This window comes from Fusarium mangiferae (genome assembly GCF_900044065.1).
Source record: "Fusarium mangiferae strain MRC7560 genome assembly, contig: FMAN_scaffold010, whole genome shotgun sequence".
Lineage (NCBI taxonomy): Eukaryota > Fungi > Ascomycota > Sordariomycetes > Hypocreales > Nectriaceae > Fusarium > Fusarium mangiferae.
In genome coordinates, this window is record NW_024573930.1 from 1,476,835 (window position 1) to 1,502,548 (window position 25,714).

The following is a 25,714-nucleotide window of genomic DNA, read 5'->3' on the forward strand; positions in this document are numbered from 1 at the left end:
AGACACTGCATTTCCAGGTCGCTTCTTCGCTGTACATACCTACCTCTCTAGGCCTTGTCCTGCCCTGTCTTGTCTTGTCTTGCCTCCCTCACATACATACATACATACACACACACACATACAAAGGACACTTCCCGCCCCCCGGTTCCACTGAACACAACCTTAATCCTCGTCTCTCGTTACTGTCTGTGCCTGTATCGTCCCTTTTACTCCCACGATCCCGTCGCTCGTTTTCTCCCTTCGACACCGATCTCGACCACGACCACGACTTGGACTATCGATCCCTCCGAACTGGGCTTAACTGACCTTTGAACTTCGTCAAAATGGGTGCGTCATCCCTCAGCCCCAATCCAGGTCGATTTCGCAAATCCCCTCATACTAACCTTGACTCAACTTGAACAGCCCAACAAGGAGGTGAAGCCCCCGTCACCACCATCGTTCCCTTCAACAACCAGAAGGTCCTTCCCGCCTGCGCCGCCGCTTGCGGTCCCCTCTACGATGCCAACGGTGCCTGTGTTCCTCCTCAAGTAGCCGCTGATGCTGGCCCCACCGCCTACACGCAATGTTTCTGTCTCGACCAACGAGTCGCCGCTTTCTCGACCGCCACTACGGGTGTCTGCGATGACGCATGTACCGCGGATCCCAAGGGCCTTTCATCCATCGCTGGCTGGTTTCGAAGCATGTGTAGTGTCTCGACTGCTCAAAATGGAGGAACAACCAAGAAAACTGGAACTGGCGGTTCTACAACTTTGACAGGTGACGATGCTTCATCAACATCTGGTAGCAAGCTATCTAACAATGGAGGTGGTGGTGATTGGTATGTTGGCGATTTACCTACCATACCTTAGATTGTTCTAACTGTATCAGGCTCTCCAACCATTGGCAATGGGTTATCATGATCGTTGTTCTCGTTGTCGGCATCGCAGCCATTTGGATCGGCGCCTGCATCTGGCGTCGCCGTTACCTACGCAAGAAGGATCGTCAGACTCACCTCGGCCAGAAGCACTCCGGGTCTGCATCTCGACCATCTTGGGGTCCCGGAATGGAGGCCTCAGAGTCCGGAGGTCTTCCCTACGATGATGAATCGAACCGAAACTCGCACGGCCTCATGCTACCGGGCGCTGCCGCCGGTGCCCCCGTGGAAGAGAAGCCCAAGGAGAAGAAGCGATGGATCGTCCGCGACCGAACATGATGCCCACTTCATGCTCCATCTTGTTAACGCCAGTTCCGATCTCATAATGACTCTCCTTGCCATGTCGAGCTAAAAGGCACCTCGACATTCTGTTCGCCTTACGATATAAACCGTGCATTTATTCATTTAAACGGCCTTACTCTATTCGATATCATCGAAAACATATGACTTTTAGTTGGTGAGGGGGGCTACATCAGCATTTGAAAGAGGAGGAAATGAATGCACGTGGTCATGACTACAGCAACATGCAGACACTTGATTAATCAAGCATGGTTGAAAGATGCCGTCTGCATTATCTTTTGTGGTCCAATACCCACGCGTTTGTTGGTAGCCAGTCGTGCTGTGCCCCCCGTGGCGTTCTTGTTCATACTTCAGGTATATTCTGGCGTTGTGAGGAAGAGGAGGGTTGGCGTATCCTCCTGGTTTGTTGTTTCTGTTTCCGTTTTTGTGGTGGCTGTTACCACGGAGCGAGTCTCGCCTCCATTCCCAGCATGTGGGTGGAATGTGACGTTGGCTCTGCCACGAGGCGAGGAGGGGAAAAACGAAGCTGTTTATTTGTTTTATTTAGACCAGAACAGAAATCGTCTCTGGTTAGTCATTTGGTCATTTTTTATTACCTACAGCTTCCTCGGCATGGGAAGAGGTTTGGAGTCTATCCTTGATACAGCATTTACAATTTCATCACCCGCGAAATCTTCAACTCGCAATTACCAGTCCTTCTTAGTGCCATATATTTGATTCATAAAGTTTGTGCAATGTTGCTCTATCTAACAGTAACGTCTTCCGAGCAACGTCTCAATGTCAACAAGTTAGAGAACCTAATCTGCACACTTTCATTTTAGCTTTTGCTCAACAAAGTCAATGCTACAACACTTAAAGATGCTTGTTATTAACCTAATCAGGAGAATGCTATAGTAGTAGTTAATGCGTGGTATTGTATGCTTGGTTCAAACCCATGCCCAATCCTCAGGTCCCATTATCACTTCCACCTCTTAAAATGGCTCTATGCCTTGTTCTGTTCCTCAGTAGCGTCCATGTATAAGTCGATCAGGCATCCTGCCGACCAAGCCTGTGTGGGGCTCTGTTTAGGGATTAGTATACGATCACAGTGTTCACATACTCAACAAATCGACTTACAGAGTCAGCGCAGTATTCGCCGTTCTTTTGCGTCAGCTCTTGGAGACCAGCCCAAGGGCTCTCCTGGATCATCTTCTTGCACCCGCTCAGTCTTCGGGTCACCTGCTGGAACGCCTCAGTGCGACCCTCAGGTGTTGTTCGTCTCTTGAGGTCAAACTTGAGCAGGGCCCGGAGGAAGAAGCCAGTAGGCCAGATCCACTCGGGTCCCTGATGGTAGTTACGGCCCTTGCTTGTAGCAAAATCGTCACTATCTTCACTGTTGACGTAGTAAGGGCGGTAGTTCAGATCCGCAGGGTCCAGAGTCGCCATTCCTTGGGGTCCCCGAAGGGCCTCATCAGCAACACACAGAGCATGCATGGCATGGTCTGGGTCGAACAAAGCTGGTGCAGTAGTCATGGCAATTGCAAAGTTAGGACGCAGCTGGTAGTCCTCATACTCCTTGCCAGACTTGTAGAGATCCTTGTAAATTCCTCGGCGGTTCACAATTGGCGTGTTGACGTCGTACTTGGAATCTTCCTCGGGAGAAATGGGTACATAGTAGCAGCGCTCGAAGTTGGCCTTGAGTAGACCAGCCCAGTCAGCCAAGGAGATAGAGCCACCCTCAGATTTGTCCACGCCTACATAGGCATATTTTCCATCCTCATGAAGCCCAGCGAGCCAGTCGAGAGTGCTGTACAGCATGCCAATGATCTCGATAGCAGCACCATCACGAGGAGTTCCAGGGACTCCCTTGGATCCTGCGCGTTCACTCTCACCCATCTTGTCCATCCATGTGCCACAGTTAAACTGGTTACCGCCAAAGATGATACCGTTGCTCCAATCAACCTTGATCTCCTGGTTGAAACCCTCATCCTTCATTTGGGAATCAATTTGGGGACCGGCATTAGCTTCCCTGTATTTCATGCCTGAAGCATGTCTTTGGAGTGCTTCTTGAATAATCTCCTCAATGGTACTCTCCCTTGAGTATGCCCTCTCATCATTGGTGGGGAACCATGTGTCATCGTAAGGCAGGAAACGACGCTTGACCTTGGCCTTGAGAATATCAAGTCCCTCTGGGGCAAAACGTGTATAATCCTGGATGCACTGAAGGAAGAACCAGATGGAGTCTCGAGAGTTATATCTGGGAGCATCGCCACTACTGAGAAGATTGGGGATCATGCCATGCTTCAATACACTGGCAAATGCAAGGATGTGTTCTCTGGCATCGTCAAAACGGCCAGTACCAATAAGAAGTCCACGGAGAGCGATAAACACGTCTCGGCCCCAGCATCGGGCCCATTCAACAGCAAAGTGAGGAAGACCAGCAGCCAGAGACGGAACCAACTTGAAAGGCCACAATGATGCTGACTTGACATATCCAACTTGCTGAACACTGACCATGGCCAAGCTTTGTAAAAACCATTGGCCATCTCGGACGCCAGAGTTCATGAGCTCGAGAGATCTGTCCCAGCTTGCCATGTAAGCAGTACGCAGGACAAGACCAAAGTAACGGGGAAGCAGGAAACTGGGGATCTTGCGGATGGCATCAAATCGCTCCTCGAGCCATCTCAAGGGTTGGGCAAGTGCCTCGTTGCCTGGAGTGGCACTGATTCGCTGCAGTCTTGCAATAATGTAGTCCAAAGCCCATTCACCATCACGTAAGTTCTGACACAGTGGGTGGGCCAGGTTGTTGTCCTTAATGATGTTCTTGAGAAGACTCCACCATCCTTGGAGACCAGCATAGACAAGCTTTCCATGTCCAGGGATGTCGTAGACACCATCTCGGCCGTCGCTTTCGGCCCTCTCTTCAGCTTCACATCGATACATCAAGAAGTTGAGGTCTGTCAGACTGAGCTCATTCCAGGCAGCCTTGGACCCTGAGGTGACATAGTTGTCCAAGCCAGACGAATGCTCAGCAGCGGGGATCCAGGTCTCGAACAGGGCGATGCTTCCAGGGGGGAACTTGTCGCGCACAGTGATGGTAGTGTCGTCACCATTGATTTCCATGCGAATGCCGGGTACGTCCTTAACTCGGCTAGGCAAGCCGCGCAGGAACTTCTTGTCCCCGAGCACTTGCTGCGTTGCCTCTTCACCAGCGTCAACCTCGAGCATCCAGCTACCCAGGTGTCGAGCTTTGGTTCCAGTGAGATGAACAGGGCTAAAATCACCGTTGCCATTGCCGTAGCCTGGGAAAGCTGTATGTGCAATGAGGAAATAACCCTTGCGAGATTCAGGGTGCACTCGGTGAACAGTAATGTACTGGTCTTCGTGATGGATGTGAGTCTCATCGTATCCGTCCTTGCCCATCAAAGTGTGTATTTGGTTAAGCAACTTCTTGACGCCGCCAATTCCCTCCTCGCCGCCTCCAATCTTAATAGGCTTTGTTCCAGACGAGGCAGATGTGTAGAGTCGGGTCTCGTTGACCAGGTCGACAAGCTTTGGATAGATTTCATCATATCCCATGACACTACCAGTAGCGCTGGAGCACATGCATACAAGAGCAGCGTTGGGAAGAGTGTCGCGGGCATCACGCTTCTGTGCCGGTGTCTCGTTGTCATGGGTGCAGTCCATGAATAGAGCATGCACTGGGCTTGGCTTGATCGTACGAATAATCTCTCTTGAATGCGATACTTGCCCATTCGTCTCGCCGTTCTTGAGTCTAGTCGGACTACTCGATGGGGTGCGAACATCCGACTTGGAAACTTCATCGACCTCAAAGCTTCCAATAGGTCGACCTCCGTGTCTGTGAACCAGTCGGCTAAGCTCACCCGTGCTCCATGCCTGCATGGCTTCACGAATAAGGGAGCTGAGACCAAGGCGCTTCACAAAAACGTAGTCCATCTCTTCCGAGCCTGTAAACAATTCGGCCACAACATACAAGTCAGGTCGCACTCGGCGGGCCTCGTCAAGAATGTGCTCAGCTACATGAATGGGAGTTGAGTGGCAGTTATCGATACGGAGACCGGCAAAGTATTTGGCCAGTGTGCGAGCATACTTGGTCATATGCTCCCACAGCCAAGGGTTGTCTTCTGGGCCTGAGCCGTATCGTAACTTGACACAGTCACCCCAGACGATTACTTCTCGGCGAAGGTACACCCTGGACTCAGGTCCAGCGTTGTCGACGAGCGCATTGCCGCCCCAAACCCATCCATTGTTGACCAAAGCCATCTCTTCGGGCTTGAGCTTGGATGTTGTCTCATTTTTGGGGAGTCGGGTGAAGTAAGGCTCAATTAGGGGGTTCTCCTTGTTGATCTCGCCAAGCTTGGGACCGTGGTCATCAAGCCGAACATACTTGATCCTGTTGAAGATCTGCTGAAGAATGTCATCCACTTCAGCATCATACTCTTTGTAGTAGTCTACATTGAGAATCTCCAAGATCTCGACAATCTTGGCCCTGGCTGCTTTCTCGTCGGAAGAACCCACGGACGAAGCCAAAAAGCTAGCAGCTACGTCAGGCTTGACGCGCCTTCGAAAGCGCTCACCCATTCGGTCGGTGCCTGTCAAACCGAACTCCCTGAAGAACTCGACTTGGTCCTTGATTGATGCAGATTTAGCGTTTTCCAACTTCTTCTCGAAATCTGAAGCGTCGTCAGAGGTGTATTTCGTTCCCTGGGAGAAGGTTTTAACTGCCTCGTCGGCATCTCGGTCCACATCAACCGCATAGTATTCCCATAGCCTAATTTTGGCAAGGACCTCGGTCTTGATCGCATTCATGATGAGTAGCAAGTCATCGGTAGACTTGACAACAGTGGGTAGTCCCAACTTTGCCAGGTTGTCGCTCAATTCCAAGAGACTTGTGTCTAGTTGATAAGCGGACTCGAGCCAGGGTGCTGTGATCAAATTGTAGCCTGCTTCGGGATGCTCTTCAAGCCATTTTGTGTTGTTTGCAGTGTGGTTAAGCACAATGTCAGTCAAACTCAGCAAAGAGTGGTTACGTTCTAGGCTGTCCACCATCTTCTGCACATCCTCCTCTCCTGCTGGAAAACAAGCAGGGTCCCAGCCGAGCTGGTCATACAAGCTGTATGGGGAGTTGGACACTCCGCGCACCTGGAGAGGAGTGAAATGGATCATGTTGTAGCCGCGATCGCTAATACCGTGAAGATGACGCTCCCAGTCATTGGGATATTTACCCATGAACTTGCTAATGACGGAGAAAATTGACAAGGCAGGCAACGGTAATGGCCGGCCGTCGAGTTTCAGTCTAGGAGCAACATCGATGTAGTACAGGGGAGTCTTCTTGAGGTTCTCCTTCTGTTCAGAGCTATTTTCTAGCTCCTTCTTGAGGTCAGGCAGCTCAGCGTAGGTAGTGTAGAACGCATAGGCACCAGGTTGGCAAATGGGAATGGATATTTCGAGAGTTCGATTGAAATCGGGTGTAAGTCTGTAAAACGACTGTGTTAGTTACACAGAGTTGCGTGAGCTTGTTACAGCATTGGGACGGTTCAAACTGCCTCAAAAGTGATCAATTGGATCAAAATGAGTGCCAAAGCTTACTTGAACTCGCGAAAATGATCGCGGCGAAACTCATCACCTTGGGCAGGGATGTTGACCCAAAGGCTCCCATGACGGCAGATGGACGAGGTGCCCTCGATGGCAAAACGAATGGTCACAGGCTCGTGAGACCTGGGCGCGAGATAGATATATTCACCTTGCACCTGAGGTGAGCCATCATCGTTGAGCGGCAACAAATAAACCTCGTTGGATGTCATGGTGTGCGGTGGACTCATGATGAGAGAAGAGAAGAGCGGGCGCTTCGTGCCCCGCGAAACGACAAAAGCACAGCTCAGCCAGACACTGAAACTGGTAACCAAGGAAGTGCTGTTGCACTACGCAACGTGCCTGTCGCAGTGGAGCTATGATCGATAGCTAACGGTTCGCGTCCGCAGTAGGCAAGTTAACTTAGTGGGGTGCTCCGTGGTCAGTGAGCTCCGAAGACGCTGCTTGGGTCGTTTTTAGTGGGCTCGTCGGTTCGGTTCAGGGATCTTGGATCTGGGATATCGAGCGGGATCGACAACCTGAGCAAGCGACAGGAGGGATAATATCCCAAAGATAAGGTGATGGTGGGAGGAAGAGGGGATAGGCCTGAAGCAGCCTACGGCATAGGCCTAAAAAGGGTTGAAAGGGAGAAGAAAAGGGTGTCTAGGAATAATTAAGGTAGAAGTCAATGTTGGACGATGTTTTTGGAAAGAAGTGAGATTGAGCTCGGGGTTGACGAGGTGAAGGACATGAGAGAGAGGAAAAGACAAGAGGGCAGGAACGAGGGAGAAATATTTCGTCTACGCCAAAAAGAAGAAAGAAGAGAAGGGAAGAAGAAAAAAGTAAACAGCTCCTCGATCAAGTCATTTTCATGTAACCGAATTTGGACAGCTCAACAAGTGCCTTATTTAGTACGTACATACATTCATTCATTCATACATACTACACGCTCAGGTTGAGTGAGCTACCGCACGATGAAAAGTACTATAGGTCAGAATCCTCCTCCATCACATCCCATAGCTTCTGGTCGAATCTGCTGGATACAGTCATATCAGCTTCGTACAACCAAACCAAACCTTGGATGTTGTCTTTGGCGGTCAAGACGGGGAACCAGGTTGGTTGTCCGGGAGTGCCGGGTTGTTAATTCCAAGATATTGTTCCCAGTAGCTTCAAGAGGCTGCAGCAGCTCTATCTTGTGCGTGGAGGGGTATGTAGCAGTTGTAACTTGTCAGCCAACAACAAATCACTCACGGCCAATGGGCGAGCAATTGGCTTTTGTTAGTCGCGTCGAAGCTGAAGCAAACAAGGCACCGAGCCACGATGTTCCTGGCTTAGCTTCGAGAGATTCTCGATATTGATACCACAGGATACGAATACAAGCCGTGCCTTGTACGGAGTTGGCCTAGTTTTGTACGTCTCTGAGTCAATTCATCATGGCGCCTCCAGGGGAAGCTTCGCAACGCATAAAGAGCGATGGTGAGGGGGGAGCTTCCGTGTGCGGCTCTTGTTCTTTATGAGGAATTGATTGGCGGTCTTTAAATTGACGGTTGGCTCTGTCTAAGCTGGATTCTCATAGTTTTGCCAGCAAAGAAGAGCATTTTACAGCGGTTTGTTGGGAATAACTCGAGTACTTGCAATTGAGTCAAATTCACATGCCAACTTGCATGCTTTTACGCAGTTGCTACGTCATTGAAGCGCAACCTATCCAATTTTCCCCCATCCCCCAAATTTTTTCATCTACATGGGTCTTAGCGCCCCCGTCATCTCAACATACAGGGCGGGGGGATCCTTGGAGTTCGCTTCTTCTAGGGCAGAGCTCGGAGCTGTTGCGCCTTGATCAACAGAGGCTCAAGCAGAGTTTTTTTTGTTAGTCGATGGACATTGACTGTCAAAAGATGTCTTCGATTGGTTGCTGTACTTGACTGACAAGTTGACCGCTTGACCTAAAGCCAAGTGCCGAGTCATGCAGTCAGATTGAGAGAATTAAGTGATGATCTGATTGTATACGACGAACGTCTTGGTCTGGTCTGGTCTGGTCTGATGCGAGCAATAAATGGTTCATGCCTCCACTTGCTATGGATCCGTGGAGAGTTGGAGACCTTCCCTGTTGATCCTTCTCCAAGATCGACAGTTGCCAAAAATAGGTAGGTAACTTACCCTGAAGCCATTCAGAGAACGTGCATTGGTAGAAGCCACGAAGTTCATGGAGTATCGAAGGAATGATTCATTTTGACACTGATATTTCATCCCTGAGTGAACCCAAAGTTCATGTCATCCCACCGCATTCGTTTTCTCGTGAAAGGATTTAATGTTTGACTTAGATGCCTATTTTACATTACGACGTTTTTGATGCTGTGGTTTTTCCTAAGCAGTTGTAGACAATGAGATTATGCCAAGCTGTTAACTAATGTTTCGTGTGGATACAATGAAGAAAAGCAAACTGAAGATTGATTGAATTGAATTTGAAGAACGAATATATAGAATCCTTTACAACCTACCTATTAAGAAACGCAATTGTCGAGTTTCCATCATGAGTTAAGATGGCAGCTCTCACCGCCTGCCGTATACGGCCATGGGCCATAGCAGGCGGCAGAATTTTATAAAATTTAGCTTCAGTCAACCACAAGCTCTCGAGCCATGAAAGTTCTTTCCAAGCAACATAATTACATGTTTCGCGTTTTCTGGAGATCAAGATCGAACTTTGGCGCTGGAGCGATCTTGGATCTCACAAACCGCTTTTCGAAAACTCGGATCCTTAGCACAAATCGCAACTACCGAGTTCTCTGCGACAAAACGATTGCGCATCGCCAATTTTCGACCACAGCAAAAATGGCGGAGGAAAAAGTCAGCGCCGAATCTGTTACCGTCGAGGGGAAGGAGTTTAGGACGGTCACAGAGGGAAAAGCAACCATCTTGGTGCCTCAGGGTGCTAAGATTGGTGAGGATCGTGGGGAAGTCCAGCAGGTGTTCTACAATCCTATCCAGCAATACAACCGTGATCTCTCTGTTCTCGCAATCAAGACATATGGCGAAATGTCTCTGGAGAAGAGAAAAGAACAGTACGAGTCGAGGATGAACAAGCAGAGCAAGAAGCGCAAGCGAGGCGATGAAGACCAGAAGCCTACCGAACACGTGAACCCTCCACCACAGGATAAAGCGCAAGCGACTGAAGAGGCTGCTAAACCCAACGATGCCGAAGCACGACAACCCAAGAAAGAAACCAAGCCCTCGTTTCGTATCCTGGATGCGCTATCGGCGTCTGGGCTGCGAGCACTTCGATATGCCCACGAACTACCTTTTGTGACATCTGTCAAGGCCAACGATTTATCTGACACTGCTGCCGAGTCTATCAGGATGAACGCCAAGCATAACGGACTTGAGGACAAGATTACCGTCACGCAAGGTGATGCGCTTGCGCTCATGTATCGAGGCATCGCAGACGACTTGTCCAACAGAGACAAGGGTGGAAACCCAGGCAAGACCAACAAGTTCGATGTTATTGACCTGGATCCTTATGGTACAGCTGCACCTTTCTTTGACGCTGCCGTGCAATCTATTAGAGACGACGGTGGCCTCTTATGTATCACCTGCACAGACAGTGCGGTGTGGGCAGGTCACAGCTACTGCGAGAAGACGTTTGCGCTTTACGGCGGAATTCCAATCAAGGGAATGCACTCCCATGAAGCTGGTCTTCGACTTGTTCTGAACGCCGTGGCTACCTCGGCTGCCAGATATGGGTTGGCAATTGAGCCTCTTCTCTCGCTCTCGATCGACTTTTACACCAAATTCTTCATCAAGGTGACCAAGTCCCCGCAGTCGGTCAAGTTCCTCGCTTCCAAGACTATGCTAGTCTACAGCTGCGACTCAGGCTGTGGTGCTTGGGAAACACAGCCTATGTTGAGAAGCAAGCCCGCGCCGAACAAGAAGGGCAATGGCGCCTTTTACAAGCACACTATGGCCCAGGGACCATCAGCCGATCGACACTGCGAACACTGTGGAATGAAGATGCACATTAATGGCCCTATGTATGGTGGTCACATTCATTCGCAAGAGTTTATTGAGAGGCTTCTGGCGCAGATTCCCAAGGCTGACCCTTCTATCTATGGCACGATGCCCAGACTTGAGGGTATGCTGCGAACAGCTCTCGAAGAGTATCTGCCTGGCCCTGAGGTCAAGGAGCCTGTCGATCCCAAGGATGCTCAGCTTGCAACCGTTGACCACTATCCCTTCTTTATTATCCCAAGTCGTTTGGCCAATGTAGTGAGCTGCGTGACCCCAAGTGAGGACATGGTTCGAGGTGCTTTGATTCATCTTGGCTACCGTACTGCTCGAAGCCACTGCCGACCAGGGAGTATCAAGACTGACGCGCCATGGTCTACGATCTGGTGGATAATAACGGAATGGATTCGCCAGAAGTCACCCATCAAAGAATCGAGTATCAAGAAAAACAGCGCCGCATGGAAGATTCTGACTGATGCTGGAATCATTGGACAAGAGAAGCCCGAGGCTACAGAGGAAACGGCTAAAGATGACTCTGCGATGGAGGGCGTGGAACAGCAGACTTCAGAGGCCCCTGTCGAGGGTACAGCAGATGCACCAAACGGCGATGGCAAGCTCCTCCTTAGTGAGGCGGAATTGCGCAAGACACTCGTATTCGACGAGAACCTAGCACGTCTTGCACGAAGACGAGGAGAGCAGAAGCTGGTGCGATACCAGATGAACCCCCGAGAAAACTGGGGTCCTCTGGCTAAAGCGAGTCGTCGATGATAATGTACAATCTGACTAAAAGAAAGGGAAAAAAGCACAACTCTTAATCACTTACTTGGTCTTACCGGTTAAAGAAGGCGATCCTGTGGGATTTTTGAATTGATTGCGCGATGCTGGCGTGCCTATCATCTTTTCGTCAGCAACACAGCCCCACAAAGGCCGATGTGAGTTTCACTGAGGGTTTTTGAACTTGGTTTCTTCATCGTTCACAAACTCGTCTTTAAACACAATTCGAAACCGTCCAGCTCCATACTCGAACCTAGCGACTTCGGTTCCCGTCTCTCTAATCCTGGCCGCTTTCCGTTCGCATCTGCGAGTCCTGTTACACGTATTCATGATTGGCCAATAGCGCCAGATTACCATAAAGATACCACATATTCTTCCATTCTCTCTTCATCTGTTCTGAATCTTGACCATTTGTCGCAATGTCTCCTACTTTGGAGAACACTCACCTAGCCGAAGTGACGACCGTGGAAAATGTCTCCGTCACTGAAGACAATCTGACATGGACTCGCACCGGGACATCCGAGAGTGCTTCACGTCATGAGCTTGTCTTGGTTCACGAAGCAACAAACTCGCAATCAGGGTCCTCGCAATACCTACTCTTTATCCTCAAGGAGGACCCAGAGAACAAGGAAATCCCATTTCAGCTCTCGATACTGAGGACGGAGGAAATACACACCGACCTTCGAAGTCTCACAGTGGCTGGATTCCCTCCTCATCTTAAGCACAGCTCTGTCAACGAGCATGGTGCCACAAGCCAGGTGGACATTATCGTCTCGATCAAATCAGGTGTTGGACTCGCCTCAAAAGTATGGGAAGATGTTCTCCATCCTATTTGGACATACATCGCAGGAGATGATTCTGGCCAATCAACATATCGTCTTATTCACACAGAAAGCCCAGAGACCATCCGAGACTATGCAAAGCAGTTATGGACTACAGATGAACGTTCGAAAGCGAGGACTATCGTGCTTCTGAGTGGAGATGGTGGTATCGTCGATCTCCTCAACGGCTCTGACGGGAATCAGGTGCCAGAGAATCCTCCTACAGTTGCCCTTCTCCCTCTGGGCACCGGAAACGCCCTCTTCCATTCTACCCACAAGCCACTCTACACCGAGCCTGGTCCAAGCCCACTTGTACTCGGGCTCCGAACATTATTCCAAGGGGTTGGCGCTGATCTTCCCGTCTTCCGGGCAGCATTCTCCCCTGGATCCCATATCGTCAAGTTTACGGACAAATCCAAGGAACAGCCTTCAACTCCTGGCGTAAACCAGATTCAGAAGCAGGAGACGTCAGTCACGCATCTTCAGGGAGCTATTGTAGCTAGCTACGGATTTCACGCAAGTCTTGTCCACGAGAGTGACACACCTGAATATCGTGTCCACGGCGACAAGCGGTTCCATATGGTCGCTGAAGGGCTTCTGAAGGAGTCTCACCCATATGCTGCAAAAGTGTCTATTCGGCGTCGAGGTTCTACTACGTTTGAGGATATTCCTCGCGAGTCACATGCCTACGTGCTCACAGCTCTTGTATCGAATATGGAGCGAAAGTTCGCCATTTCGCCTGCTACTAAGCCGTTGCAATCGCAGCTTAGACTTGTGCATTTTGGGCCAATTGGTGGTGAGCGGACGATGAGTGTCATGATGAAGGCATACGATGAGGGCAGTCATGTTGGTATGCAGTGGCCTGATGGAGAAAAGGTTGGCTATGACGAAGTCGACGAAGTCAAAATCTCGGTTCTGGAGAGAGATGAGAGATGGCGGAAGGTGTGCATCGATGGGACTATCGTTGAGATACCTGAAGGTGGAGATATGAGTATCAATATGCTTGATCACAGTCTCTTCAAGATCCTGGCAAGCCCTGTTATTTTAGAGAGCCGTGAACAGGCCTGATCCTCTATATACTCAGGAATGCTCTACATGCACCCGAATAAATATTCTCTAGTCTTGAAGCAGCTTCTTGACCCTCTTCTCGATGAGCCGTTCAAACTCATCCACACCATTCTCCAATGTATCCATCTTACCACCCTTCAACCTGTACACAATCCTTCTTCGCATGAGTTCATCGTCGTCGTCATCTTCGTCTGTTTCCTCATCCTCATCCACAGCACCCTCAATCACACCTCGCATAAACCATCGATCGTGGCTTACTAAAATTACAGCACCCTCCCAATCCCTTAATGCCTCCCTCAGTGCAGTCACAGTCTCGTAATCGAGATGAGTCGTGACTTCATCAAGAACAAGACAATGAGGTCGTCGCCATAGGAGACGAGCCAGCTCACAACGCACAACTTGCCCTCCCGATAGTTTACACAGGGGAACGTCGGATGCAATACGGCCTGGAAGACCAAGTTGGCCTAAAAGACCGCGAAGATCTCCTTCTGTGAGTTCGCCTTCCACTTCGCGAGTGAGAAGAGCAAGAGCTGTAAGAGCCGGTTCTTCACGACCGAGAGACTGCAGCGTCTCAACGGCATGTTGAGAGTAGTATGCCAGCTTCAACCGGGGATGTGTATTTAGAGTTCCAGACGTAGGCCGAGTGTCACCGACGAGGAGTTTGATGAGTGTCGACTTGCCCGCTCCATTGAGGCCAAGAATGCCAATACGGTCCCCCATGCCAACAGAAAGAGTAATATCCTGGATAATAAGTGGTGTCTTGGCTGAATATCGGAACGCAACCTTCTCGAGAGAGATCAGAGCACCAGGGAAGCGCAGGTCAGGTGGCTCAGGAAGATTCACCACGACGGGGCGGTCTTCTGGTGGAATGTCGATATCATCACGCGCAGTCAAGTGAAAGCCAACAAGATCCCGATTGAGCTTGAAACGACCGCCCCTTGCGTTGACTTGCAACCCCCAGCGGTTATCAAGCTTCTTCTGACGAGACTTGGCCTGACGGAGTTTGTTGGTATCGTCGTTCGCCTTGCCAGCTTTCATGTTGGCAGCGATGGACTTTTCGATATGCGCTTTTTGCTTGTCTTGGGCTTCTTTCATGGAGGTGAGCCATTGTTTGCGCTCACTTTGCGATGCCTCGTAAGTGGGAAAATCGCCATGGAAGTAAGTAAGTTGCTTGTCTTTGAGGATTAGCAGATCGGTGCAAAGAGAGATGAAGTCCCGATCATGGGATACGAGAATGAGTGTTGGTGGGTTCTCTGTTTCTTCGAGATTCTGAAGATAGCGTTGGAGCCAGATGATTCCTAAGAGGTCGAGAAAGTTGGTAGGCTCATCGAGGATGAGGATATCGGTTTCTTGAACCAGAGCAGTGGCAAGAGAAGCACGCATGTGCCAGCCTCCAGATAAGCTCGAAATAGGTTTCTGGATAAGAGTTTCTGAAAAGCCCAGACCGGTCAGGATCTTTTTAGCCTTGGACTCAATCTCTGATACACGAGTTGGATCGACCTGTAGTTGAAGATCGGCGAGCATATCGACTGCTTCTTGGGTCTCAGCTTGAAGAGTTTCGGGTGAGATATCCTCATTGGATTGCCCCAGGCTATGGAGAGTTAGAAACAACGACGAAAGATGGAAGACAGTTTTTACAGTTCATTCGACTCAGCTACGACCTTTTCGAAGGCAGTGAGTGCTTTGCGAGCTTGCATACCGCGAGCACCACTGCGAAGCCGAGCATCTTTATCGAGACGGAAGAGACGCTCTTGGTGCTTTCTGTGCTTCAGATGCCTCAATGCTTTGACTGGGGTAAATGGATCAGAGGCATTTATTCCTTCTGTTAGATCTGCATAAAGAGTTAGGCGAGGTCTGGGTTGGAATGGTGGATGGAGTACCTTTGAAATCCTGTTCGATGGCATGTTTGGCTGTAGCCTTTTCGATGACTTGCTCCAGCACAGATGCTTTGTCGCCATTGTTGGTGCCGGGTCTCTCCTCAGGCTTTTCATCAGTCAGTCTAGTTTGCTGTAAAATAGCAATTCTAGTCTCCTCTGGGATGCCTGGGATGAGTTTCTCGGCGATGGCTTTGAGTAGTGCTGGATTGCCACTGTTAGCACCTCATCAACGACAATATCATGCACACTCTCTTACTAGACTTTCCAGTTCCATTGCGTCCTACAAGAGCATATCTCTGGCCCTCTTTCAGTCGAAGCTTGGCCCCAGCGAGAATCTCAATGCCCTCGCCTTTTGACTTTGCTTTTCCCTTGCCAGAAGGTTTGTCGCCTGAAGTTACTGTGATGTTGACTCCATCGATGTCAAGCTATGGATGGTCAGTAGGTAGGCAGAGAATAAGTGATGAGTTTGTGACAAACCTCGCGATGATTGGTGATTTGAAAGCGTGTCTGCTTGGAGTTGCAGAGAATGGTCGCTACAGATTCAGAGGCTGCCGACGTCATGATGGAGGTTGAGGAATTGAATAAAGCGACAGGAATAGTATGTATACACGATCTACAAAGACCAAACGGCTGAACGAACGAACTTGAGCTGATGTAGAAGCAATCGCTATAAGTCGAAGCTGCCCTAAAAACAAGGCTCGATGATATTGATGAATCGGTCTTATTTATTAATTCTTCAACAGTAGGGGATCTACATGCACAGTGTATGATTTCGATACACTTTTCTCGGCTGAACCAAGGAGTTGCACTATTCGCATTCCCAATTCGTGATGCGACTGCTTGCTTGAATTGTCGCCTCCAAGTTTAGTAACTAGTGCGATTCAAGTGCCACCGTTTGTGGTGTTACAAAGCGCGTGACTCACGCCGAATGACTTGGCTGAGCTCGCAATTACATAGACTTCCCCACGCTGCAATAAAAAGAAACATCAATTTTAGAGGACAAGTAGCGTTCTGACTGACTTTATATAATTTTGGTGCATGCTTGAGTCATACTCCGTTGTCTTCCTTATGTTAGTAGTTTGAGTTGCCTGTACCTATCTCTTACCAAGTTGATATGTATTTACCCTATTATCCTTAGGTATTTACTACAGTGATTAACCACCTTCCTAATTCTGCCTCTCCCGTCTTATCACTTACGGCAAGGGCATCTCCCGAATAAATAACAACCACTCACTTCCTCTTCAAGTCTTTCATTTCTTCTTCTTACAACTTCACTCGCTATCTCGATCAAAATGAACTCTTCTGAGAACCTGTGCACTTCTTCTGTCGACGCTTCTTTCGGCCCCTATGTTGGCCCTGAATGCCGCGATGGCTTCGACTTTACTCTCGTCTTTGAGCAATCCATTCTTGTGCTGTCTCCAGCCGCTCTTCTCCTCATCCTCGCTCCTATTCGTCTTTTTCGTCTCCGGAATGTCCCCGTCAAAGTCACTGGCCACCGTCTTCGAACTGTCAAATTGGCGTTGATCGCTCTTTTGGCTGTGCTTCATCTCGTGCTCATTGTGCTTTGGGCTACGCACCCTTCCAATTCGCGTCTAGATCGCGTCTCTGTCGCTGCTGCATGTGTATCCTTTGCCTCAAGCCTGATGTCCTGTGTCCTCTCTCGTGTCGAACATGCCAAATCTCCTCGTCCATCCTCTCTCTTGAGTCTGTTTCTCGCTGTGTCTTTGCTCCTTGATGTCACGCTCCTTCGCACCCTTTGGCTTGTCCCTCTGAGTGCGGCTATTCCATCTGTTTTCACGGCGGCCTTTGCTCTGAAAGCGATTATTGTCGTTCTTGAAGGGTGCAGCAAAGCTCCATATCTTGTTGCCGGCTCCGGGCCCCACTCTCCCGAAGTCACGGCCGGACTGTACGCCCGAGCCGTCTTTGCGTGGGTAACTCCGTTGTTACTGACGGGATTTCGAAAGCTTCTGCGGCCGATGGATCTGTTTGAGTTGGACGAGGAGATGGGCTCGGCGGGACTGATCGACAGGTTTTGGAGGCATTGGCATACCCAGAAAGGTTTGTCTATTTATTCCCTTCCCCTTCTCAGATAGCTACATAGTATTATACTTTAAACTCCTCTGTGATGTCCATGTACTAAATGCTGGCTTAGCTCCGGCTCGAAAACACCAGCTGATTTCATGTTGCGTCATGACACTGCGATGGTCTATCATCGCTGTTGTTCTTCCTCGCCTGGCTCTTCTGGCATTCACTATATGCCAACCACTCATTCTCAACCGGCTGCTGGTGTTTCTCGACGATGCCTCTCAGTCTATCAACATTGGTTACGGTATCATCGCAGCCTACGGTCTTGTTTACTCTGGTATTGCTCTTTCACAAGCCCTCTATTGGCATCGCAATGCTCGGTCCGTCACATTGTTGCGTGGAGTGTTGGTGTCTGCCGTGTTCTCCAAGGCCACCGATCTGAGCATCACGGCAACAGACGATTCAGCGGCGGTGACGCTCATGTCTTCTGATGTAAGGACCCTTTCACAAAATCATGTATCGGGCTGACTATTTCCTAGGTCGATGTTATTGTGAGGGCGGTCAGAGAGATCCACGAGTTTTGGGCAAACATCATACAGCTTGTCATAGCCACTTGGTTACTTAGCACTCGCATAGGCTATGCTGCTGTAGGTCCCATTATTGTGTCGCTCGTAGCACTCATTGCCACGGTTCTCGTTTCGCCTCTGGCGCGCAAGTACCAGATCTCCTGGCTAGACAAGACACAGAAACGAGTTGGTCAGTTTCTATGTCTTTTCATCTAGCATGATCATACTAACGCTGGCTAGGTATCACTTCTGCCATGATTGGACACATTAAGAGCATCAAATGTTCAGGCCTAGCTCAAAACCTCTCTGACACCATCCTCAACCTCCGAGCAGATGAGATCAAAGCCTCGAAACCATTCAGGATGGTCAGCAGTGCCACGTCCGCCATTGCTCAAGTCCCTTTGCTCATGTCTCCGGTCGTGGCATTTGCTCTCTTCCAAGGGGTTGCCTCGAATTCTGGCGAGACTCTTGATGCTACTAGACTTTTCTCCGCTCTGTCCCTAATCATTCTCCTCGCGCAACCACTTTTCTTTATGTTTGAGGTAATTCTTGACATGAGTGCTGCTTTGGGAGCTTTTGAAAGAATACAAACATTTTTGACCCAAGAGTCTCGAAGAGATTCTCGCCAACAAGAACCAGTTGCAGAGTCGAACGGACCTGATCAAGGAGCCAGAGACTCTATCGAGCTACAAATACTGAGAGAATCCTCATTGTCATCTACAACAGACTCCAGTATGAGAGAAGTTGTTATTCAAGTCTCACACGCAAATATCTCGTGGTCAGAGGATCGTGTCATCCTTCGAGACTTGTCATTTACCGTCGACCGCAATCTGCTTGTCCTACTTCTCAGCCCAGTTGCGAGTGGCAAAACCACCCTGTTGAAAGCGCTTCTTGGAGAAGTTCCCAATATAACTGGATCAATTGACGTTCATAGTAAGGGAGTTGCCTGGTGCGAGCAAAGTCCTTGGCTCCTGGTATGCCTAACCGATATTCACGTTCGTTTCTAAGCTAACATGCCAGAACCGGACAATTCGTGAAAACATCATAGGATACTCGCACTTCGACCCTGTTCTATACCAAGCTGTTGTTAAGGCTTGTGATATAGAGAAGGATTTCGGTCAACTTCCCGAGGGTGACAACACCGTTATTGGCAGCAAGGGGCTGGCCCTCAGTGGAGGTCAGAAGCAACGCGTTGTAAGTCAAGACCAAAAGAGTAATCTGCTATATACTAACTACACAGGCATTGGCCAGAGCTGTCTATTCAAAACCTATGATTGCTCTCTTCGATGATGTCTTTAGTGGACTGGATGGTCAGACTGCCCGTACCGTGTTCGAGAACCTCTTTGGTGAACATGGTTTGCTGAGGCAGTGGAATACGACAACTGTTCTTGCGACCCAATCAGGTATAAAACTTCAAGTCTTGATCAAACATGCTTGCTAACAGGATCGTAGTCGACTTTCTATCGTCTGCTGACCACATCATTTGTCTTAACAAGGATGGGAGAATCTCTGAGCAAGGCACATTCTCTAATCTCAAAGACACTGATGGCTATGTGCACTCTTTACTGAGAGACGGGGTTGATAGGGGCGAAGCCTCGACGCTTGAAACTGACGATATCAAAGCACAGGCCCCCCCAAAGCAACAAGCCGATGAAGAAGATACGCGCAGACAACGGGGGGACTCGACGGTATATCGATACTACTTCAGCAGTACTGGAGGTCCTTTTATGATAGTCCTTCTAGTACTCGAGATCATCTGGGCCTTTCTAGAAAGCTTCCCAAGTCTGTCACCTAGCTTTCGGTTACTGTTCGAGATACTGACATGGACTAGCAATTTGGCTGAAATTCTGGACTGATGACAATGCGCATGGAAACGATCAAGCGGGCTACTACCTTGGTATCTATGCCGCTCTTCAGGTTACGGCAGTCATCTGGTTTGCTGTTCTTATATGGTACTCTATGAAGTCTCGACGCACGTACCGGATACTGACTGTCGCAGGTTTGTCATTGTCCTGATAGCGGCAAAGTCTGGGATAACTCTTCACAAGAGACTACTATCTACCGTAGTCCGGTAAGTCTGTGATTGACGTAGAAATGGACTACCAACTAATACTCATAGGGCACCTTTGTCTCTCTTTACCACGGCAGACTTGGGGTCAATCACAACACGGTAAGCTGATATCGCAGAAGTGGTTTCGAAAGCTAACACATGGAGGTTCTCGCAGGATATAGGAATGGTGGACAACCACCTCCCTCTTGGTCTCGTTGTGACTCTCGCCAGTAAGTCAGGGCCTCGGCTCATCAACTAAATGCTTTACTAATAGAACAGGTTTCTTCGGTGCCATCGCCAAAGCCGGCCTCCTCGCCTCTTCAAACCCCTATATAGCAGCTGCATTCCCCCTCCTAGGAGCTGTCTATTTCTATCTTCAACGTGGTTATCTCCGTACCTCTCGTCAACTCCGTCTGCTCGATCTCGAGGAGAAGGCCCCTCTATATACCCAATTCCTCGAAACACTCTCCGGCCTGGCAACCATCCGAGCCTTCGGATGGAGAGATGCAGTTATTCAGGCCAACCACACTCTTGTGGATCGCTCACAGAAGCCTTTCTATCTCCTCATGATCGTCCAGCGTTGGCTCGTCCTCGTCCTCGATCTGACCACCGCAGCCCTGGCTCTTCTTCTCGTTGGTCTCGCGGTTCGTCTTCGCGGGGAAGTCGATGTAGGTTTAACTGGCGTATCTCTCGTGCAGCTAATCTCGTTGAGTGAGACCGTGAACATGCTGATTCAGTTCTGGACCTCTATCGAGACTTCCATCGGCGCTGTAGCTCGCATTAAGAAATTCGCTGAAGAGACTGGCGAGGAGAACTTACCGGGAGAGACACACCAGCCACCAGCCCGGTGGCCTGACGAAGGAGCTATACAGATCAACAACTTGACTGCATCGTATGGTGACGTAGATGGAGAAGGTATTAAAGCTCTTGATGCAGTCAGTTTGGAGATCAAGGGAGGGGAGAAGGTAGGTATCTGCGGTCGCACAGGAAGGTTAGTATTTCCACCCCAATGCCTCGCTCGCCCTAATCGTCTTTCGTTCACAGTGGAAAATCATCTGTCTTTCTTGCTCTTCTCAGACTACTAGACTCCAAGTCTGGTAGTATCATTATCGATGGGATCGCTCTATCCTCTGTCCCTCGAGAAACGATCCGTTGTCGTCTCATCACTCTGACGCAAGACCATTTCGTACTCCCCGGCACGGTTCGACACAACGTTGATCCGCTTGGTATCTACTCCGACGTGGAAATCAAAGAGGCACTTCGTCTTGTCGAACTGTATGATTCAATCGAACGACATGGGGGCTTGGATGCTTCGTTCAATCAAGACACATTGAGCCACGGGCAGAAGCAGCTTTTCTTCCTGGCACGGGCAGTGCTGAGGAAGAATGACGGGAGGATCGTGCTTCTAGATGAAGCAACGAGCAGGCAAGTCGAACAAACGATGCAACTACGAGCTAAGGAAACTAATAGAGCCATAGTGTGGACCAAAAGACCGAAGAGACCATCAAGGCCGTCATCGAGAGCGAGTTCAAGGATCACACCGTCGTGTTTATCACCCATCGTCTGGATACGATCATCGATTTCGACCGCGTAATTGTGATGGACAAGGGATGCGTGATCGAGCTCGGTGAACCAAAGAGTCTCCTTGCATCTGGTACCAGGTTCAAAGCTCTCTGGGCAACCGGGCATTGATCTGGAGAATAACTCACCCATGGACAAATGTTTGGGGGACAATGCGCATTGTTTCATGAGTTTACTGTCTACATATCATCTAAGCTGTCGCGTTCTACGACAATGAATCTCCCCTTGCCTGCTCTCATAGTTCTAATGTGCCTTTCGACATCCTTCGCCGTTTGAACACCCTCTCGATAACGCAATCTCTCAGATGGCATCGCATCAGGACCAGGAGTCCACCCTGTATAGAGCCGAAGCTCAGTGATCTTGCCCCAATGATCCGCCCAGTTGACAAAATCATGCCCAGTTTCGGCCATCAGTGCAGGGAACCAAGGGCAGCAACCTGTGAGGTCAAGAAACTCGAGTGCATATAGATTCTTACTCAGCATGCGCAATACGAGTAAAGCCTCACTCCAATCGTGATCAAGCGAATGTGAATAAAGGTTCGTCCCGCCATAGGCATAACGACCTTGTGGACTCGATACGGTGGCCAGGCGAGACCTTGGTGTTAAGCATGGTTCGGGCCAGTAGGCCAGACTCAAATGCGTGAGCGTGGTAAGCTTAGGAGACAGGGAAAGCAGCTGCTTCCATGATGCGGATGAGGCATGCCCAGGATGCAAGGCGAGCGAAAGGTGGGTGAGGTTGGGCAGCAAAGTTCGGGGAGGGCTTGGAATACTGTCGGAAGCGTCCCAGGATTCTTGTAGTTCAGTCTTGGGTTGATCTTCTCTGGCAGGGAATAACAAGTCACTGATCTCTTTCAGTTTAATTGACCGGCACGCGGAGCCCGAAAGATCGAGGTAGTTTACTTCAGGATTCGAAGCTGTTAGACTATTCAACTCGGTCTCATCAAAAGTATCTGGCGGCGGTAGCAGAATGAGCTTCAGATCACTCAACGACAGCCCAGCTTCACTGGCGATTCCAACATAGCGGATCAGAGCTGCCTTCAAATGGTTGGGCACAAAGTACAGATGGTACTGATTGTACACTCTGTGGAAAGCCCACTCGTATGCGAGTTTCTGCAGCACGATGTCTATCAGACTCCCACGGTCCGGGAGATAAGTCCCTGGCAAACAAGTGTCTTCCAACCCTCTTGACTTCAAGCGCGACTGGCTCACGGAGGAGGCCTCATGAGCAGCATCCGATGAATTACGGGCGACCCAACTCCTGGGGGGAGGAGGGCCAGCGGGGAGTCTCCTGCCATTGCCGTCGAATCTCTGGCGGGCAAGACGGCGAGGAGCAGGGGCCGGCGTGTCTGGGATCTGGAGTATCTCTCTGATGGCTGGGGGTACACTGGGAGCAGCAACAGGCAGGACTGATTGCGAGGTGGAGGAGGGGCTGATCGAGGTACGACGCAGGTTTGCTAGCAACTCATTGACGCTTCGGGAGGGCCTGTCTGCTGCGTATTGCTTGTGAGACTTTGGCTACCACGCGGTTTGAAGAAAGATATGGGGAAGAAGGAGGGGGGGTTTGAAAGGAAGCGAACCGAGAGGTGGCCGGACGCCGGGCGATTATGAGAAAAGCAGAGTAGAGCAGAGGGGAGGGGAGGGGTGTGTGCTTGTGTCAGTCCAGCTGCACAGGCATGATTGTACAGCACAGAAGAGCAAGCAAGCAAGCAAGTACTGCAGCACTCACCAGAATTGTTCGTCGATGTTGACGCAGTCGGAGAAGCCGTTGAGACTGGCTTAAAGGACTTGATGTTGTTCCTTTTTTTCGGCATGCCCGGGACAAGTAGTGCACTTCTCTCTACTGCTGCTGCTGCTGCACTGAAGCTGAAGCTGGGGAGAGAGAAGAGAGAGGGAGGGAGAGAGGGAGAAAGTCAATCAGTCAATCGATGTGCGACAATGCTAGAGGGTATTTGTCTATATTGTCTAGGACCGTGTATCAGTCTCGATGAGTCAAGCAAGTACCGTAGACGCTCATTGTCTGCCTAGTTCTGAGTCTCGCGTGGCAGTGAATGAGTGAGTGAGCGAGTGAGGGACGCAGGGAGTGGTAGAGTGGGAGGGAGTCCAGTTTGACCGAGAAATGATGAAGGATCGAAAGAGTCATCGTCAATGAATGGGTCCCTCATGAGTCCTCAGGTAACCAACAATTACGTCTGTTTTTTCGCCCATGACGGCAGTTCCAGGCTGGTCTTAGTGTCCCCACAGGCGCCAAGCCACTGCCGATGAGCGCTCACCAAGTCATCGGACCCCTGTTGCCCTGATAGAGGATGACTGAGGTGCCCTGTAGGTAGAGTACCTAGTAACTAGTAGAGAGACATTGGATGAGTTGATTTGAATATCGATAGACCAGATGATATCGGCAGATTTGTCAGAACCATGACAAACTCAGTCGGATCACAAGATTGCCAATATTGGTCATTTGACAAACTCGCCCAATGGAGTTGCTATAGTGAGGTAGCCCATATCAAGCAAAGATACGCCCATGCACGCACTCCATGCCTCACTTTCACTTGTTCGGTATAAGACAATGGAAATGCATTCGATAATCCATGTAAACCTGAATCACCGCCAAAGCCCAGTCAATAACGCATGGTCTCTGATCCTGTTTGTTTGCTTGTCTGTACTCAGTAAAGCAGGCCTTTCATGGATCATTCAGGACCAAACGCATATGCAATGAAATGCCGTGTAATAAATGCACTCTATTGCCGTGGCTTGTCAAGACAAAAGCCCCACCGGCCGGCGATGATGTGCATAAGGTATGCATTGGATGCCCACCTACTCACCTCGACTTACACGACTGCGCTGAGGTGTGGTCTAGGATTGATACGGAGGACGCTATTATAACGTACCAATCGCTGATCTGAACTGTAATCACCCTTGAAATAGGGTCTATTATTATCTTGCATCAGGATATCCGCTACCTCGTCTATTGGTCTCTACCTACTTACTAGGTAGCTAATGCAATGCAAGTCATGAGCATGCCAGTCAAATTATTTCGTAAAGAATCTGATACAGCAGTTGTCAAGGGTCTCAACGTATGCGTGCAGGTCGGAGCAGGGGTCTTAGATAGACTGTCCGGATACCTGCATGCCTCAGCAGTTGGAGCATCAGCCTGAGAACTGCCGCTACATCATCCTGCAATTTCTGTTGGTCATCTAATCATAGAAGCAGTTATCTGTCACCGCTACTTGTCTTGGCCATGATTGCTTACCCCAGAGACTAGTGCTTCAGAAAGCGATACTACTATGCCCGGCAGTTCTTCGTTGGCCCCTGGGGTTGACGATGGGATCTCCAACCTGGATGTGATGGATCAACCGTTCCTGAATCGTTTGGGCGTTCGTCGGCAAGGCGCCGCCGTGAACTATGGACAACTGCGTGCCAAGTTTCATCCAGGGAGCTGGAGGGTTGCACAACTTCCCTCGCCACCAAAGTTATATGCTCCTGGGCAGGGTTATCGATGGCCATGCTTCAAGCTATACCGTCATGCCCATGCTAAAGAGAGAAATGATTGTTTGTTGGTATTCTCACAAAGTGGCAGCTGCCCGTTGCTAGTGATGACCGGTGAGCAACAGTCGAATCATGCTGATTGGAAGTTATCTCATTTCAACCTGGGGTACCGTAAAGTTATCAATTCTGATAGGCAGCCCACGATGAATACTCTATCACGAAATTCTGAAAGAAAACCATCAAAACAAATGAAGCTCTTATCGAGGGCCTGGACCTTGGTTCTGTTTGCCTTGCCAGAATGCTGCAACTTCCCCTGGTTCGTGATTAATTGGTTACCAAATTAACATTTATTTGTACTCCCAGGCTTTTCCATGTCTCACAGAAAGACCTTTTCGACAAGACCTTGGCTGCCGGCTCATGTTAGAATTGCGGAAGGCTCAGTATCAGGATTCCATCGCGGATCCAGGAGCAGCATCCGGTAGAGGAACACCGCAGAGGGTCCACTTGTTGGTCAAGGCCTCCTTTTTGCTTCAACTACATACACTTCGAGGCTAGCTCTTGTTGTTGGGTTTGACAAGATGCTCAATTGGGAAACCAGAAGCGAACAAATCTGGATAACCAGCCCAATTTGAAGCAACAAACGGCTATGCGGTCCCGAAGAATCCAGCAAGTGTTCTCCGGCGTTCC

General features: G+C 49.6%; 7 protein-coding genes across 7 annotated transcripts; 4 read left to right on the plus strand and 3 right to left on the minus strand.

The window, feature by feature from the left end:
• Positions 1-323: 323 nt before the first annotated feature.
• Positions 324-1,192, plus strand: FMAN_02589 (uncharacterized protein; the record flags this gene model as incomplete). Its single annotated transcript, XM_041820171.1, has 3 exons — positions 324-354; positions 403-817; positions 868-1,192. The coding sequence occupies 3 exons, from the start codon at positions 324-326 to the stop codon at positions 1,190-1,192; spliced, it is 771 nt and encodes a 256-aa protein (XP_041686077.1).
• A 1,003-nt stretch (positions 1,193-2,195) lies between these two features.
• Positions 2,196-7,035, minus strand: FMAN_02590 (putative 4-alpha-glucanotransferase / amylo-1,6-glucosidase (glycogen-debranching enzyme); the record flags this gene model as incomplete). The annotated part of the gene is made up of 3 exons (XM_041820172.1): positions 2,196-2,273; positions 2,330-6,689; positions 6,803-7,035. The coding sequence occupies 3 exons, from the start codon at positions 7,033-7,035 to the stop codon at positions 2,196-2,198; spliced, it is 4,671 nt and encodes a 1,556-aa protein (XP_041686078.1).
• Positions 7,036-9,613: 2,578 nt separating this feature from the next.
• On the plus strand, positions 9,614-11,551 carry FMAN_02591 (putative N2,N2-dimethylguanosine tRNA methyltransferase; the record flags this gene model as incomplete). Its single annotated transcript, XM_041820173.1, has 1 exon — positions 9,614-11,551. One exon carries the CDS (start codon positions 9,614-9,616, stop codon positions 11,549-11,551), a length of 1,938 nt encoding a protein of 645 aa, XP_041686079.1.
• Positions 11,552-11,976: 425 nt separating this feature from the next.
• On the plus strand, positions 11,977-13,446 carry FMAN_02592 (uncharacterized protein; the record flags this gene model as incomplete). The annotated part of the gene is made up of 1 exon (XM_041820174.1): positions 11,977-13,446. One exon carries the CDS (start codon positions 11,977-11,979, stop codon positions 13,444-13,446), a length of 1,470 nt encoding a protein of 489 aa, XP_041686080.1.
• A 48-nt stretch (positions 13,447-13,494) lies between these two features.
• On the minus strand, positions 13,495-15,884 carry FMAN_02593 (uncharacterized protein; the record flags this gene model as incomplete). Its single annotated transcript, XM_041820175.1, has 5 exons — positions 13,495-15,037; positions 15,085-15,277; positions 15,327-15,524; positions 15,580-15,748; positions 15,801-15,884. 5 exons carry the CDS (start codon positions 15,882-15,884, stop codon positions 13,495-13,497), a joined length of 2,187 nt encoding a protein of 728 aa, XP_041686081.1.
• A 731-nt stretch (positions 15,885-16,615) lies between these two features.
• Positions 16,616-21,656, plus strand: FMAN_02594 (uncharacterized protein; the record flags this gene model as incomplete). Its single annotated transcript, XM_041820176.1, has 14 exons — positions 16,616-17,381; positions 17,476-17,840; positions 17,888-18,104; positions 18,155-18,888; positions 18,935-19,108; positions 19,155-19,317; positions 19,367-19,696; positions 19,746-19,866; positions 19,914-19,985; positions 20,034-20,084; positions 20,130-20,194; positions 20,244-20,955; positions 21,009-21,389; positions 21,443-21,656. 14 exons carry the CDS (start codon positions 16,616-16,618, stop codon positions 21,654-21,656), a joined length of 4,365 nt encoding a protein of 1,454 aa, XP_041686082.1.
• A 68-nt stretch (positions 21,657-21,724) lies between these two features.
• FMAN_02595 (uncharacterized protein) lies at positions 21,725-23,355 on the minus strand (the record flags this gene model as incomplete). The annotated part of the gene is made up of 2 exons (XM_041820177.1): positions 21,725-23,034; positions 23,271-23,355. 2 exons carry the CDS (start codon positions 23,353-23,355, stop codon positions 21,725-21,727), a joined length of 1,395 nt encoding a protein of 464 aa, XP_041686083.1.
• Between the last annotated feature and the right edge of the window lie 2,359 nt (positions 23,356-25,714).